Here is a 17,687-nt window from a genome sequence, read left to right on the forward strand (position 1 = left end):
GTGGCGAAGAAATTGGAATTTCGGACATGGTTGGAAGGGTAAGTGGTTTTCTGTTTTTGTTCCTAGAGGGTCTAAAGGTGATAATTAGCTTCGATTTTGGAGGAATTTAGTGCAATGTTTAGACCTTTTGGCACTGATGTTAAAGGTAGTAGAAACATTAGTTATAATCGTTTGTGAGTAAGGATTTAATATCTTTGAATCTATCAAAAGAAATGGTCCATGATCGCATAAATTGGCGGAAAAGGATTCATATAGCCGACCCCACTTAGTGGGACTAAGGCTTGGTTTTGTTGTTGTTGTTTGTGGAGTCTAATGGTGTCGGGAGAAAGAATGCTGCAGGCTAAGGCAATTCATTGAAACAGTGCCTTGAATAATGGCATGATAGCTAAAAAAAGCAGGTTTGCATTTGTTGTGGGGCAAATGCAAGTGGAAGACCTAAGGCTTCCATTGTAAGGAGCAAACAAGGTTCAGCTTGGGTTGAGGTATCGCACAGTCAGGATGGCTAGGGTTTCAGCTGGAGATCTTCAGACGTAGTGATGGAGGACCAACTATACCCCCTAGGCCACCCATTTGGCACAAGTGTTTTAGGCATAGGCTTAAGAAGGTTTAGGAAAGGTTTATGAAGAACCTCTTTGTACTTGTCTTTAGAGACTTATATTAGTATTCATAATTGTGTTAGTTGGGTCCTATAAGTTCCTGCTGCTACTTCCTTCTTCTTCTTCGACTTCTTATTTGCATGATGCACCATTCGAAGTCAAGTATTCTAGAAATTTCAAACACTGTAGCAATCACTCTTTTCCAGCAGCCACTTCACAGACCCTCCTTCACCATTTTAGATAGACAACCCTGAAACACCACCCCTCAAAATTTTATCATTGTACAATCGCCAGAGAGTTGGAGACCCCATGCTTTAGCTGAAAATTTTCCAGCAAACTCCCCTCTAAATCCTCCATTTCCTGCAATTATCTTCCTGCACAGTCACCCTCACTGGAATCCCCAACCCATGATCTACCACTAGCCAGAACCCCGTCACCGGAGGTCCATTGCTTGGAGCTCAGACACTCCACACGCCGGTCATGCGCGTGGGGAAGTTGCTAGATTTTCCTTGTTTTGCTCAGACTCATGGGAATTCCTTGCAGCTTCAAGAATTTGGATTTTGTCCTGATATTTTGAAGCTTTCTAAGTGTATATTGAAGTATCAAGCTTGGTTCGCATTCCTAACGTCAAATACAGCCTAATCTTGGGCTGCCAAAGCAAATTTCAGAATTTTGAAGCCTCGTCAACTTTTAGATCGAGTTCCAACTATTGTTTGAAGTCTGATTTCTTGAGAATTTGGGAGTATGTACTTGAGAAATTGCTAGACTTACATTGGAATTAAATGGTAAACTCAATTTGTGCTCCAAGTCTTTGGCAAGGTGACCAAACTCTCACATTTTCTTGACCATTGTCTGTATGATTAGGGAAAATTTGTAATTGCAAAATTCCAAGTTTCTTACTACCCTTTAAAAAAAATAACTTGCCTTTTGTTCTATAAATTCCCCTACTTCACTCATCATTGCATCCTTGTTCATCCCCACATCTAGTCAATCCTATGTTGCCATGTCATGTGAGACCATATCCACTCATATGCATTATGTTCTGTAACTTCATGTTTGTGCATTGTAGTAATTTTATGATTCACGTCATTCATAGTCAAGTTTAGTCTTCCTTAACATCATTGCATCATATTGCATTAACCATGGTGACCAACAATATCATTGTCCCAAATCCCATTGAACTTGAACCAAATCACACACAATCCTTGTCTATCCTGTTAGACACTCTTCAAGAGTCTTTGGACCAAAAGTTTGGGTCAGGCTTCAAATCAAACTAGTAGGCCAGTTCAACACCTCCAGCCTCAAGTTAATCTAGAGTCTAGGTTTGAGAAAGGTAACCTTAAAGGAGTTTAATGAGGTAGGGTACCAACCTAACCCTAGGCATGCTCCACATTCCCCTAGTTAGGGTTGAGAAGACTATGGAGATGTTACAAAAAAGGTCAAGGTAGATGTGCATGCTTATTATCAGAAACTCGTACCGAGCTTCTTTTTAGATTGGGTATTGGAGATGGGAGGATTTCTTTAATTGGTACCATATATAAGGTGAGGATAAAGTTCGGTTCGCCAGATGAAACATATAGGACTGGCAAAGAAGTATTGGAAAACTATATAACGCACCCTAGAACAGCTGGGTGAACCTCCTATTACCAAGAACAATTGGTGAGCCTTCTATTACCCGGTGAAAAGAAACGAGACAACAATTGAAATAAAAGTACATCCTTCCTTCTTTAAGAGCTAGTTGTTTGGTGAGCTCTTGAACCATAAACAAACTACTAGTGTAGCTAGCTACATTTATCAATTTAAGGAGCTAATGCTTAGGAATGATATTGTTGAGGTCACACAGCACATTGTAGCTAGGTTTGTGAATGGTCTTAAGGAGGATATCAAGCGAGAGGTTGAGTTGTTCTCTCTAAAGTCTTTAAAGACAGCTTATCAGAAAGCGCTTGCCATCAAAAGGCGCCTCAAAAGCTCTCATAGGTCCTCATCTTAGGTGAGTGAGTCACATTAGTCCAAATCCCTTTCTCAACCCTAGGCCTACCATCCCTTAGTCTAACCCTGGAGAAAGTTTTGCAAAGCAAATAGAGTCATAGCATGTTTGCTCCAGTGAACCTAGTATTCCTCAAGCTAGTAGCTCATCTGTGCAATTTCATCATTGCCATGCTAGAGGTCATATTGCTGCCTATTTTCCCCAATGAGCTTTAGCTTAGAATGTGAGATAGATGATCTGCCCGATTGTAAGGATCAGGTTGTAGATGTTATTGAGTACTCAGGAGATGAGGGTGAGCTTGTAGATTATTTTGAGGAGGATGACCACCTTGTTAGTGTGGTTAGATGTATCCACTACATGGATAGTGAGAAGTGGAAGTAAACCACTATTTTCCACACTTTCATTCGTTATGGAGATAGGACATGTAATCTTGTTAATAATGAGGGTAGTAGCAAGAATGTGATATCCAAGGTTGCTTTAGGAAGATTAAACCTTGAAGGAGAGCCACACCCTTATAATTTTAAGGTGAATTTGGTAAACAAGACAAATCTACCAGTTACCAAGAGGCGTCTTGTACCCATCCAAATGGGAGATTATAAGGATAGGGTCTATTATGATCCTGATGGATGTGGTCCATCTCTTGTCTGAGTGACTGTGTTTATTTGATCATGATGTAACCAATCATGGTAGGGAAAACACTTATGTGTTTAGGCACACAGATAAGAACATCATTTTGACCCCTACAGAGCCCACCCCCAAAGATCCTAAGTTAAGGAACAACATAATCCGTCAAGCCCCAATTCAAATAAGTATTCACTTGCTTGACCATAGGGCTTTTTGAGCGAGAGCGCTTAGAAAACAAGTGCATTTTAGCAGTCATCGCTTGATAGGTTCCTTCTAAGGATTGTGAGTCTTCATCTGAGTGCTCACTTGAGGTAGTAGAGTGGTAGTTAAGTTCTATGATAGTGAGTTACCTAGTGAGCTACCACCTATGCGAGACATTCAGCATGCCATATATCTCATTCGAGGTTCACAGTTACCTAACTTGCCACATTATAGGATGAACCCTAAATAGTGTGTTGAATTAAATAGGCAGGTTGGAGAACTCCTGGGCAAGGGCTTTGTGAGACATAGCCTTGGTCCATGTATTGTACCAGCTCTCCTATCTCCAAAAAAGGATGGATCTTGGAGGATGTGTGTGGATGGTGGAGCCATCAACAAAATCACCATAAAGTATAGTTTTCCTATCCCTAGACTTGAAGATGCTTGACATACTAGTTGGCTCTAGCTGGTACTCCAAGATTGACGTGCGTAGTGGGTATTTCCAAATTAGAAATAGAGCAAGAGATGTGTGGAAAACGGCCTTTGAGTCCCAAGATGGTTTATTTGAGTGGTTGGTCATGCCATTTGGACTTTCTAATGCGTCCAACACTTTTATAAGGGTTATGACACATTTTGCAGCCGTTCAGAGGAAAGTTCCTCATGGTCTACTTTGATGATATACTGGTCTGTAGTAAGTCTAGGGAAGAACACATGATACATCATCATGAGGTCTTTGCCACGTTGAGGGAAGCGAAGTTGTTTGCTAACCTCAAGAAGTGCAAATTCCTACAGTCTAGTGTGCTTTTTCTTGGTTTTGTGATTTTTGCCCAGGGAATAGCCACTGATCTAGAAAAGGTTAGAGCCATTAGAGAGTGGCCTAAGCCTAGGACTATTACTAAGGTTTGTAGTTTTCATGGCCTCACTACTTTCTATAGGCAATTCAAGGGCTTGTTGGCACCATCATGGCTCTTATCACTAAGTGCTTGAAGAAAGGAGAGTTTCATTAGACCCCATCAGTTGCTAGAGCTTTTAGAGAGGTCAAACAGAAGATGCCCAAAGAACTTATACTTAAGCATTTGGATTTTGGTAAAGTTTTAAGGTGGCTTGAAATGCCTTTGGGATATGTATAGGTGGGGTCTTGAATCAAGAGGGACATGCTATAGCATTTTTCAATGAAAAACTCTTGTAGAGAATGAGAATGAATCAATTGTATATTCAATTGTGTATTCTTTACATACTTAGGTCCCTATTTAACATGTACACAGAGAATAAAATATGGAAAAACAGAAGAGGACACAACTTGCAGTTGAGATGTGTGTTTTAGCTTCGGTGGGGGGTCTCAATTTATAGCCTCTGGCTTGTGGCAAGATCTCATGGTAGGTGGCGGTGGCTCACCTAGCGGTCGTTCACACTGCTGGCCGTCATTCCACACTCCCCCTCAAGTTGGATCATAGATATTGATCATGTGCAACTTGCAAATTGTCCTTTTCTCAATTTTCTCCTTTATAAAATGCATGTCCACTTCTATATGTTTAGTCCTGTTGGCTGAACAGGATTATGAGAAATACTAATGGCGGCTTTGTTGTCGCATTAGAGTTTGATGGGGAGCTCTACTGTGATGTGTAGTTCTTCCAAAAGTTTTTGTAACCATAGCACTTCACACATCCCTTGTGCAACAACTCTGAATTCAGCCTCGGCACTGCTTTTGGCTACCACACTCTGCTTCTTACTCGTCCATGTTACTAGATTTCCCCAAAAATAGGTACAGTAGCCGGTAGTAGACCTTCTGTCTTCTGCCGATCCTGCCCAATCCGCATCTGTGTAGATCTCTACCTTCTTACTGTCACCTTTCTTGAAGAATAGTCCTCGCCTTGGAGAGCCTTTTTGTAGTTTTTGGTCTGAACACACCTTCCATAGGATTTTCTATCATTATATACAAGTAATTTACATAGATGGTTTACATAGTGGCTGCCATATTTTCAGGCAGGTTCCCAGCACGGCAGCACCTAAATGCTGTCAGAAAATCAGGAACATGCTGCCAGAATTTCAGGCACAATGCTGCAGCATTATTTACATAATTACAGAAATTTCTCCTATAATCAAGGAGAGTAGATTTACATAATAACAAAAATTTGAAACTTTCCAACACTCCCCCTCAAGCTGGTTTGAAGATGTCTTCCATACCCAGCTTGCCAATCAAATTTTCAAATTGCTTCTTTGGTAGTCCTTTTGCAAGTACATCTGCTACTTGTTCAGTAGTAGATATATAGGGTAAACAAATCAGTCCACTGTCTAGCTTTATCTTTTATGAAATGCTTGTCGACCTCAACATGTTTTGTTCTATCATGTAGCACTGGATTGTGAGCAATGGCTATGGCAGATTTGTTATAGCAATACAGTCTCATAGGTAGCAGATTAGTGACTTTCAATTCTTCCAATAATTTTTTAATCCACAACACTTCACAAACTCCATGAGCAACTGCTCTAAATTCTGCCTCTGCACTACTCCTAGCTACCACATTTTGTTTTTTTGCTTCGCCATGTAACCAAATTTCCACCAACAAAGGCACAATAACTAGAAGTTGATCTTCAACCAGTTATACTCCCAGCCCAATCTGCATCAGTTTATACCTCAACTTGTAGATGTCTATGGTCTTCAAACAATAGACCTTTTCCTGGAGTTCCCTTTAAATATCTCAGGATTCTATATACGGTCAGGCCCTAATGAGTGCATGAATAGGCTTACCATACTGACAGCAAAGGCAATGATAGGACGTGTATGTGATAGATAAAGTAACCTTCCAACCAATCTTTGGTACTGGTGTCTATTGGTTACTTACTCAGGCTTGGCAGGTTGTAGTTTAAGATTAGCCTCTATAGGTGTCTTAGTTGCTTTACACCCTAGTACACTTGTTTCTCGAAGCAAGTCAAGCACATATTTTCTTTGTGAAACAAAAATACCTTTTCTTGACCTTGCAAATTTCATATCGAGAAAATACTTCAAGTTGCCCACGTCTTTAATCTCAAATTCATTAGCAAGCATCTGTTTTAATTTCTCAAGTTCCTTGCTGTCATTACCTGTCAAAATAATATTGTTAGCATAGACAATAAGAATAGCAACCTTCCCTTCACTTGAGTGCTTATAGAACATGGTGTGATCAGCTTGACCTTGGCTGTAACCATGACCCTTTACATCTTTCCCAAAGTGTTCAAACCAAGCTCTCGGAGATTGCTTGAGCCCATACAATGATTTTTTCAATTTACATACCTTATCTCTGCCATGATTACCTTCAAAACCTGGCGGTAATTCCATAAATATTTTATCCTCTAGATCTCCATTTAAAAAGGCTTTCTTTATATCCAACTGGTGTATGGGCCAGTCAGAATGTACAGCTAAGGAGAGTAACACTCAAATTGAATTTATCTTGGCCACTGGAACAAAAGTTTCTTGATAGTCGATTCCGTATGTTTGTGTAAACCCTTTTGCAACGAGTCTTGCCTTATATCTCTCTATATGGCCATCAGCCTTGCATTTAACTGTAAACACCCACTTGCAACCTGCAGTTTTCTTTTCCTTTGGCAAATCAACAATTTCCCAAGTACCGTTGTTCCATAGTGCATTCATCTCTTCAAGAACTGCTAACTTCCAATCCGGATGATCCATAGCTTCCTGAATGGTCCTTGGAGCAAATAGGTGAGAAATATTGGATGTAAAGGCCTTATGATTATGAGAGAGTCTATGTTATGATAAATATTTGGCAATGGGGTGTGTGGTACAGGTTCTAACACCTTTCCTAATGGCTATAGGTACATCAAGGTCAGTAGATTGATCAACTGGAAGTTTAGTAGAAGGATTACCTGGGATTTCCAAATGACCAGTTTTTGGAGGTGATGATTGATGATCCTTAGTATTAGAACGCTACCTGCCTCTAGTATAAACACGAAGCTCAGAAGAGAGAATATTCTGTAGCAATTCTCCCCTTGTTTGTGATTCCCTTATGCTTTGTACAGGCAGATTGGGAATTCCAGTTTTTTCACTATTTAAAATTTCAGTTCCTCGAATGTTTTGTATTGGGATGTCAATGTCATGGAAAACATTGGGCATTGGTATAGAATTTTTCCAAAACTGATCTTTACTACTCTCTTTCTCCCCCTGAAGATAAGTTTGGTCAAAGTAAGGCTGATTTTCAACAAAAACGACATCCATACTGATGTGAATTTTTTTTTGTTTTCAGATTAAAACATTTATACCCTCTCTTATTGGGAGCATACCCAAGAAACACACATTTTTCAGCCCTAGGATCAAGTTTAGATCTAAGTTGAGCTGGAATATGAACAAAAACAGTGCATCCAATTACTTTTAGAGGCAGATCAGAAATTATCCTATTATCAGGAAATGGTTTTTTTAAGCATGCCAAAGGAGTGATATACTGCAGCACACGGGTAGGCATTCTATTAATGAGGTAACAAGCAGTTAGAATAGCATCCCCCCACAAATATTTTGGAATATGCATTGAAAACATTATAACCCATGCAACCTCAAGTAAATGACGATTTTTTCTTTCAGCGATACCATTTTTTTGTAAGGTGTCGCAGCTATAGGATTGATGTTGAATCCCTTTTCTTGCAAAAAATTTCCCAAAACTTGGTTGAAATATTTTGTACCATTTTCCGTACGAAGTATGCTTATTTTTGTGTGAAATTTGTTTTCGATCATACTATAAAAATTCTTGAATAATATTTCAACTTCAGATTTTTCATTCATCAAATATACCCAACAAATCCGAGTATGATCATCTATAAAAGTGACAAACCGTTTTTTTTCCGGATAAGATAGTAACCTTAGAGGGACCCCAAACATCACTATGAATCAACTAAAAAGGTTTTGATGCACGGTAGCCTTCTGAAATATGAGAAATTCGATGATTTTTTGATAAATGACACACGTCACAATGAAGAGAAGAACAATTCAAATTTTTAAACAGATTACACAGCAAGTTTTTTAAATAAGAAAAACTAGGATGCCCTAATCTAAGATTCCAAAGCATAATGTGATCACGCACAGTGATTGAACTAGTACTTCCACTCAAGCCCTGAGCTTGTTTATTGCTGAATAGGGTATATCATCAAAATAATAAAGGCCATCGATCATCCTAGCACTGCCAATCTTCGCCCCTAAGTTCTAGTCCGGAAATTCACAATGAGAATCAAAGAATATGATACGACAGTTAGAATCATGGGATAATCTACTAACAGATAGAAGATTGCAAGTAAGTTTAGGAACATGAAGGACAGATTTTAATTCAATTTTCCCAGAAATTTTAACTGAACTTGCTCCTGCAATGGATGAAAGACTCCCATCTGCAATCCTAACCTTTTTATTACCCGGACAAGGATAATAAGATTAAAACAATTGAGATATACTAGTCATATGGTCAGACGCACCTGAATCAATAATCCATGGTGCAGAGGATAAAGAGCTGGAATAGGCACTTGACATATTACCTGTTTGGGCCAAGGAACCAAAACGAGTACCGGATATCAGATTGGATTTCAGCAGTTGAAGATGCTGATCCATCTGCTCTGAACTTAGAACGTTAGTCTAGGCTTCATTTGCTCTAGGAATCACTTGGTTGTTTCCAGGTCCAGGTTTGCTGCTTTTCCAATTTTCTGGTTTTCCATGGGTATGGCGTGGCTTATTACAATAGTCACCCCATACTCGAGATTTTTGATTGGGATATGACTGCTGTACGGAGGCATTAGCAGCAGCCAAAGCAGTAGGATTAGCAGCAACCAAAGCCGTGGTTTCAGTTTTGGGGTTGACCACAGGTTCAGGTCTGGTAATTGTGGAAATTTCAGACATAATGGAGGCTGAACAGAGTTAAGGCAGTGAGGCCTAGGTTTTAGAGGCTATGACTGCTGAAAGGGAAAGAAAAATTCAGCAATGAAGGCTGAACAAAACCACCAGCAATGAAGGCTGGCAATGGTAGAAATAAGAACTGAAACTGCTTCTAAGAAAGTTCAGCAGTGAAGGCTGAACAGAAAAAGTGCAAAAGTACTCTGTTTTTTTGAACTAATTCGAGAGTAAAACAGCAAAGAAGCAGCAACTTTGCTCTGATACCATGTAGTTTTTGGTCTGAATACACCTTCCATAGGATTTTCTATCATTATATACAAGTAATTTACATAGATGGTTTACATAGTGGCTGCCATATTTTCAGGCAGGTTCCCAGCACCTAAATGCTGTCAGAAAATCAGGAACATGCTGCCATAATTTCAGGCACATGTTCAGTGCCAGCATGCTGCAGCATTATTTTTATAATTACAGAAATTTCGCCAATAATCAAGGAGAGTAGATTTACATAATAACATAAATTTGAAACTTTCCAACACTTTCAGATATCTGAGAATCTTATATACTGCTTCTAGGTGACTCCTTTGGTGAGTGCATGTGCTGACTGACCACACTTGCAGCGAAAGTAATGTCAGGTCTAGTGTGAGAGAGGTAGATCAATCTACCTACTAGTCTCTGTTATCTTTCTCTACATCTTCCGTTCTTTTTCCTGCCTTGATTGGAGTATCTCTTGGTTTACAACCAAGTATGCCAGTCTCGGTCAAAAGGTCAAGTACATACTTTCTCTAGGAGACACTAATTCCCTTTCTTGATCTAGCGACCTCCATTCCCAAGAAATATCACATTTGACCTAGGTCTTTTACCTCAAACTCTGTGGCTGACCCTCTTCAATCTCTCCACCTCTACTGTGTCATCTCCAGTGAGAATGATGTCATTGACATACACAATTAGGATGGTCCTTCTTCCCTCATTGGACTGTTTGAAGAACATAGTGTGATCTGACGGCCCCTGTCGGTATCCTTGATTCTTTATTACCTTTGCAAATCTATCAAACCACGCCCTCGGTGATTGCTTGAGTCCATACAGGGATTTCTTCAATTTACACACTCTAGTTTCGTCTCCCTCCTTGCAAAATCCTGGTGGTAGCGTCATGAACACTTCTTCTTCTAGCTCACCATTCAGAAAAGCATTCTTGATGTCAAACTAATAGAGTGGCCAGTCCAGGTTTGCTGCTAGGGACAAGAGAACCCTTATAGTGTTCCACTTTGCTATAGGTGCAAACGTCTAGGTGTAGTCAATACAGTATGTCTGAGTGAACCCCTTTTCCACAAGGCGAGCTTTGTATCGTTCTACTGTGCCATCAGCCTTCTACTTTACTGTGAACACCCACTTACAACCCACTGGTTTCTTCCACCTTGGCAAAGTAATCACCTCCCAAGTTCCATTCTTTTCTAGTGCCCTTATCTCTTCCATGACTGCCTCTCTCCACTCTAGAATCTCCAAGGCTTTTTGAATGTTTTTAGGAATCTAAATTCTGTCAAGGTTAGAAGTAAAAGCACAACACTTGGCAAAAAGAGCATTGTAAGATAAAAATTTTGAGATAGGGTGGAGAGTACATGAACGAGGTTGTTTTCTAAGAGCAATGGGTAAGTCATCTTTTACCTGGTCGAGATTGGAGTCGGACTCATGAAGAGTTGGAACTATCACCGCATCTAACTCTTTTGGTGCTTCGAAAGTGAGTGTCTCATTGGACTTTGATTTTTGCCTCCTTGAGTAGACAAGTGTTTCCCTATTTGTTTGTATTTCTGCATCTCCCCCCGAGTTCAAGTTTCCTTCTTGTACTAGGCGAAGGAGCAGATATAGGGTATGGAGTGGTCTCGAAAACAACAATATTGAAGTAGTCGAGTTTGAGGGTTGAGCTTTACAAAAGGACTCCCCCTGAAGCGAGTAGCAGGGGTTTGTTCGAAGAAGGTGACATCCAGGCTAACATAGACTTTCTGGGAGATCAGGTCATAGCATTTGTAACCCTTCTATGTGGGAGAGTAACCGAGAAAGACACAAGTGCTCTCGGATCCAATTTGTTTCGCTTGGGTGCGTGAACGTGGACAAATACAGTGGACCCAAAGACACGAAGAGGAAGATGTGAGCCGAGCCTAGAATTGGGAAAAGTATCTTGGAGTTTTTGGAGTGGAGTTGCAAAGGATAGGACTCTACTAGGCTTTTGGTTAATGACGTATATGGCTGTCAAAATTGAGTCACCCCAAAATTTTGTTGGCATGTGAGAGGTGAACTACAGGGCACAAGCAACTTCTAGGATATGTCAATTTTTCCGTTTAGCAACCCCATTTTGTTGAGGGGTGTCAATGCAAGAGCTTTGATGGATGATACCATTCTCTTGAAGATACATGCCCAAGGAGTGATTGAAATACTCGTTACCATTGTTAGCACGAATGATTTGGATTTTGGTGTGAAACTGGGTTTGTATCATAGAGTGAAAATTAATGAAGACTGATCGAACCTCTGTTTTATCAGTCAATAAATATACCCAACACAGACGAGTGTGATCATCAATAAAAGTAATAAACCATTTTGTATAGGTCCTATTAGGAGTATGAGGACCCCATAGATCACTGTGAATCAGACTAAATGGCATGGATGGTTTATACTGAGATCTAGGAAAAGTGGTACGATGGTGTTTGGCAAGTTCACACACTTCACACTGAAAATCCAAGGCAGTTTTATTTGAACATATTGAAGGAAATAAGTGTTGCAAATACTGAAAGCTAGGATGTCCCATCCTTTTGTGCCATAACAAAAGTTCACTTTCCCTAGGACTAGATGCAGAATTACAAACAGTAGGAGGACATGGTCCATTCACATTAGCTTTGTCGAAGTAGTAGAGCCCGTCACATTCCTTAGCACTGACAATCGTCTTCCCCAATGATGGGTCCTGAAAGACACAATGAGAGGGTAGAAATTTAGCTGAGCAATTAGATTGTTTGGTTAACTAACTAATAGACAGCAAATTGCACGATAAATTAGGAACGTAGAGGACAGATTCAAGAGTAATAGATTCAAAAATACGAGGACTCCCTTTGCCAATGGCAGGGGATAGAGTCCCATATGCAATTTTGACTTTTAAATTACTGGCACAAGGTGAGTATGTTGAAAGTAAATGATGAGCATCGGTCATATGGTCAGATGCACCAAAGTCAATGATCTAAGGGGTAAAGTGAGGAGTGGTACTAAGGGCTGTCGAAAAAGTACCTTTGTGGGCTAAAGAGCCGGATGACATAGTATTAGCGAACTAACCCGAGGCTTGGAAATTGGAAAATAGCTCATATATTTTCGCAAGTTGGTCGGAATTAAATCCCCGACTAGAAGCTGTCGGGCCATGGGCTTCTGCAGGTATTTTTTTTTTCCTTGGGTTTCGGTGGAGGATTGAAGACCATAAGCTTTCTCAGACCGCCATTTCTGGGCTGCCATTGCATCGGTAGGAGGTGGTCGCCGAGTCTCGCCAGTAAGAAAGTCGAGCTTTCCCTTACTGTCGATAACAAACTTGATTGACTGTGCCCATTCTCTGTAATTCTTACCATTGAATTTTTCAACAGTAAGATGGAGTGGGGAATTCTCGAATATGCCAGTTGAGCCCATGGAGGAGGTTATCTCCGACTCTCCTTCCTGAGTTGCCTCATGGCTATCTCCTTTTTGGGCAGCCATGGATTGCTTAGGGTTTTAGAGTAACCCAAGCTTTGATACCATGTAGAGAATGAGAATGAATCAATTGTATATTCAATTGTGTATTCTTTACATACTCGGGTCCCTATTTAACATGTACACAAAAATAAAATATGGAAAAACAGTAGAGGACACAACTTGCAGTTAAGATGTGTGTTTTAGCTTCAGTGGGGGGTCTTAATTTATAACCTCTGGCTTGTGGCAAGATCTCATGGTAGGTGGTGGTGGTGGCTCACCCACCATGTTAAGCGGCCGTCATTCACCAATTGTGGTCGTCGTTCACATTGCTGGCCGTCATTCACCAGCTTTTGTTCACACTGTTGGCCGTCATTCCACAACTCTCATATGCCAAACAGGGATATAGCACATATGATACAGAGTTTTATGCTATAGTGAGATCCCATATAGTATTTGATACTTCAAGAGGTTTTACTCTTTTCTAACCACCTTGCTTTTCCATATTTGAACTCGCAAAAGAAGTTGAGTGCAAAGCATGATGGTTGGATAGACATTTGTTGTTGTTGATAGATTCTTTAAGCTAACGCATTTCATTCCATGTAATAATTCTTCCAATGCATCTCATGTAGCTAAATTGTTCTTTGGATATGTCATCAAATTGCATGGGTTACCAACTTCCAGTGTCTGATAGCGATATCAAGTTCTCCAGCTTCTTTTGGAAGACACTTTGGAAAATGAGTGGGACTCATTGTTTTCTTCTGCTTGCGAACCCCAATTTGATGGGCGGACTGAGGTTGTGAATCGTAGTCTTGGTGACCTGCTTAGGTGTGTTTGGGAGAAGAAGGGGCAATTGGGACTTGGTGCTACCTACTATTGAGTTTTCTTATATTAATTCTGTGAATAGGTCCACGGATAAGAGTCCTTTTGAGTGTGTATTCGGTTACAAATCTTGTGCACCCGTTTGATCTTGTCCCTATGCCGCTGGATGCCTGTATTTTTGAGCCTGCTGAGTCTTTTGTCCATCACATTCATGAGCTGCATGCTGAGTTTAGGCGAAAATTTGCTATAAGTAATATGGATTATAAACTTGCTGCAGATGTACATCATAGAGCTAGAGAGTTTAGTACAGGTGATAGTGTCATGGTTCGCATAAGACCTGAGCGCTACCTTAGAAATTCATTTAAAAAGCTCCATGCTCATGTCATTCGCCCTTTCCTCATGCTTAAGAAACTTGGAGCTAATACATATTTACTTGATTTACATACTTGTATGACCATTAGTCCAGGTTTTAATGTAGAGGATTTGACACCTTACCGAGGCGCTTTTGAGCCTCTTGGTTTGCCTTTTGATGCCCCTGCAGGTTCAGCAGCTCCTCAGCCTCCCTCTATTTCTTGACCACAGGAAACAGTGGAGTCTCTTGGATTCTGAGTTCATGGCGTCTCCTCACAGTGTTTTTCATTGCTACTTGGTTCAGTGGAGATGTCATCCTGAGTCAGATGCTACGTGGCTTGCCAAGGATGATGTTCATGATAATGCTCCTGACTTGCTGGAGTGATATTTGCAGTCACACTCTGTAGAGCAGAATTCTTTTCAGCCGAAGGAGAATGATGGAGGACAACCTATACCCCCAAGGCCACCAATTCGGCACACATATTTTAGACATAGGCTTGAGAAGGATTAGGAAAGATGTGCCTAAAGGACCCCTTTGTACTTTTTTTTAGATACTTCTTTTAGTATTTGTAATTGTGTTTAGTTGGGTCCCATGTGTAAATATGTGTTAGTTGTATCAGTGGTTTAAGTACTGAACATGCTAGTGGATCTACAGTTACTGTTTGAATCAGATTGCAGTTTCCCTCTCTGTCGCTCTCTCTCTCTCTCTCTCCCGCAGGTTCCTGCTGCTGCTTCTCTTCTTGTTCGTCTTCTTCTTCCTCCTCCTCCTCCTCCTCCTCCTCCTCCTCTTATCTCTGTTCTTATCTCTCTCTCACCATTGTTCTGTTTTCCTCTTTTCTGTTCTTCTCTTTGTTCTGTCTCCCTACTGCTGCTGCTGCTTCTCTTCTTCTTCTTCTTCTAATTCTCTCAATTGTCCTGCATCAGGCAGCTAGGCTCCCCTTCGGGGAAGATGGAGCTTTGAAAGCTAGGTGCTGTACCTGGGCCAACTGTTAGATAGGAATGGGGTCCTGGCCAGACTATTGAGCAAGCCCACACTTTGAAGTTTCCAATTTGGGCCTGATAAATGAAAAGGAGAAAGGTCCAGATATTCCTCAGCTGGGCCACTTAAATGGGCAGGCCCAAACTCATTATGTTAAAGTCCAAGAGGATTGTACATTGAAGGAAGGCCTTCAATCTAATTTAACCCTTTTGAATCAAATCCATATTCCTTCTCAAGAAATTCAAGAGGTGCCTGTAATTGACCAACCTTTAGAGCTAAACCTTGGGGCAACCCATACAGTGTATTATTCGTCGTCAAAGCAGATTCATGGTGGCCAAAAGGGTATTCACTCTTCTCTAGGAAGAAGCAACAGTTCCGGGATATTAGAGGGAAAGAGGCATCTAAAGAAAGATTAGTTTCAAATAATAGGAAGTTTGATGGATGATTCTGATTTTTTATATGGAGGTACTTTCTATAGAGGAGAGGACCTTCAATAGACCCTCTGCTATTGATGGAAGGGGGAAATAAAATTCTTGTGAGGATGAGTTTCGGTGGAATATTGTTATTTTGGGGGATAAAACTACTTGTAAGGAAGCAAATATTGATAAATTTTGGGGTCAAAAGGTTTACGCTCGTCAAAAGGCAGTGCAGATGGGCATTGAGATGAGGAAGAAGTTTGAAGAAACGTGAGATACTTCTGGTGACTTAAAAAAAAAAAAAAAAAGTTTGGAGGAGAGACTTGGGAGGAAATTTAAATATAGTGGAAGAACCAATTGTTCATAAGGGTATTATTAGCGAGAGGGTTAGCATTTCCAAGGAAAAAGAGTTAGGGCGATGTTTCTGACAATAACTGTGAAGGTATTAGTGTATTTGAATGTGACAGGGGTTTTCTTTTGGACAAGTTTCAGGAAGATTATGGATCTGATTTTGATTCATCTAATTTGCTTGGGGATTCAAAATATGTGCCGCCACCTTCAATGGAAGGATTGGAGGGGATTAGCATTTTTTAAAATGATGATGCAGGTAAGAAGCAAATGGTTAATTATGGGATTTTGCCCAACTCCCTTAAACCTTTTGTGAATGATCTCCAAGCTCAGCCTTTGATGGATAAATTGGGTTTACGGATGCTTAATTGTGGAGGAAATTCAACTAGATGGTGATAAAACTAAGGCGAAGAGTCAGAGGGAACTAGCAAATTTGAAGTGCTTGGTGAATTATGGGGGAAGGTCTTAATAAGGGGATTTCTTGTTTAATGATTTTTTTTGTTATTTTTTAGTTATTTTTTATTTTACTTTTTTTTTTAAAGGATTTTGTATCCTCACCAAGGTTGTAATTTCTCTCTTTATATATTTTCTTTTTTATCACAAAAAACAGAACCTAATCTTATAATTAACTACATAACCATGACAGAATAATTTTTTTAATGGATATAATTTTGAGGAAGAACATTTTGATCCCTAGTTTTGGCATGAAATTTACTGCTCTAAAAGGTTGGACAAATTTTTCATAGCTTGATCGGGAATTGCTAACCAATCATTCAAAAGGTAGGACATTTTGATCCCTAGTTACTGTTAGAATTTTATATGCAACTTATGGAAAATGAAGCACCATTGGTATTGATCATCAATTGTAGTCCTCTTCCTCTTAATTCTTGGGTACTGAAACCCTGGAATATCTTATATTGTAGTGTTCATTGCCATCAAAATAATCTTTTTCTTGCTTACAGGTGAGGAAAGGACATTCCAAGATCCAACAGCAAGATATTATTGATGTGTTGGACAAACAATTACTTGAAGGTATGGGTGTCCTTCTCACTGAGGAAGAGCAGCAGAAATGCAAAGAAAGTGTATGTCTTCTCTGAATTGATTTTTTTGTATCAAAGAAACAGGTTACTTTTATTTTGGTCAATTAATTATGTATTTGTACAATAGGTTTCTTTTGAGAAGAAGAGACTACTGGCTGTGCATGAAGCTGGTCACATAGTGTTGGCACACTTGTTTCCTCGATTTGATTGGCATGCTTTTTCTCAACTCCTGCCTGGTGGAAAGGTCTGACTTCTGGTCCCAGATATGCATATACCAATTGGTACCATTTTCTGTTTTAGGAGCATGCTCATAATAGGATGTCTTTACAACATGAGCAGGAGACTGCAATTTCTGTTTTCTATCCTAGAGAAGATATGGTAGATCAAGGATATACAACTTTTGGCTACATGAAAATGCAAATGGTTGTTGCTCATGGCGGGCGTTGTGCTGAACGTGTTGTATTTGGCAATGACATAACTGATGGAGGAAGGGATGATCTGGAAAAGATAACAAAGGTAATTGCCATTATCTCAGACTATCACTAAGTTACTAAAACCAATGGGAAGTTGTCATCAAATTTTGAGATTATCGATTCTTTTGGATCACGTCTCATTGATTTAAACTATTGTCTTGAATTTTCACGAAATTCTCAAAATTTCCATTGAAATTTCAGCTTTCCATTATGCTCAAAATTGAAAAGGTGTTCACCATCTTGTTACCCTTTTAAGTTTCAATGGATTGTCTAAAAATTTATAGAAAACTATTCCAACAATTTTTT

General features: G+C 39.9%; 1 protein-coding gene across 1 annotated transcript in view; it reads left to right on the forward strand.

Annotated features, from left to right (window-relative positions):
• The window catches only part of LOC131143768 (ATP-dependent zinc metalloprotease FTSH 12, chloroplastic), a 167,438-nt gene that overhangs the window by 128,820 nt on the left and 20,931 nt on the right, over window positions 1-17,687 (forward strand). Inside the window, exons 12-14 of the mRNA XM_058092080.1 lie at window positions 16,831-16,950; window positions 17,036-17,152; window positions 17,248-17,424. Of these exons, the coding sequence (XP_057948063.1) occupies window positions 16,831-16,950; window positions 17,036-17,152; window positions 17,248-17,424 (414 nt within the window). The remainder of the gene's footprint in view (window positions 1-16,830; window positions 16,951-17,035; window positions 17,153-17,247; window positions 17,425-17,687) is intronic.

Source organism: Malania oleifera, chromosome 12, assembly GCF_029873635.1.
Source record: "Malania oleifera isolate guangnan ecotype guangnan chromosome 12, ASM2987363v1, whole genome shotgun sequence".
In the NCBI taxonomy this organism is placed as follows: Eukaryota; Viridiplantae; Streptophyta; class Magnoliopsida; order Santalales; family Ximeniaceae; genus Malania; species Malania oleifera.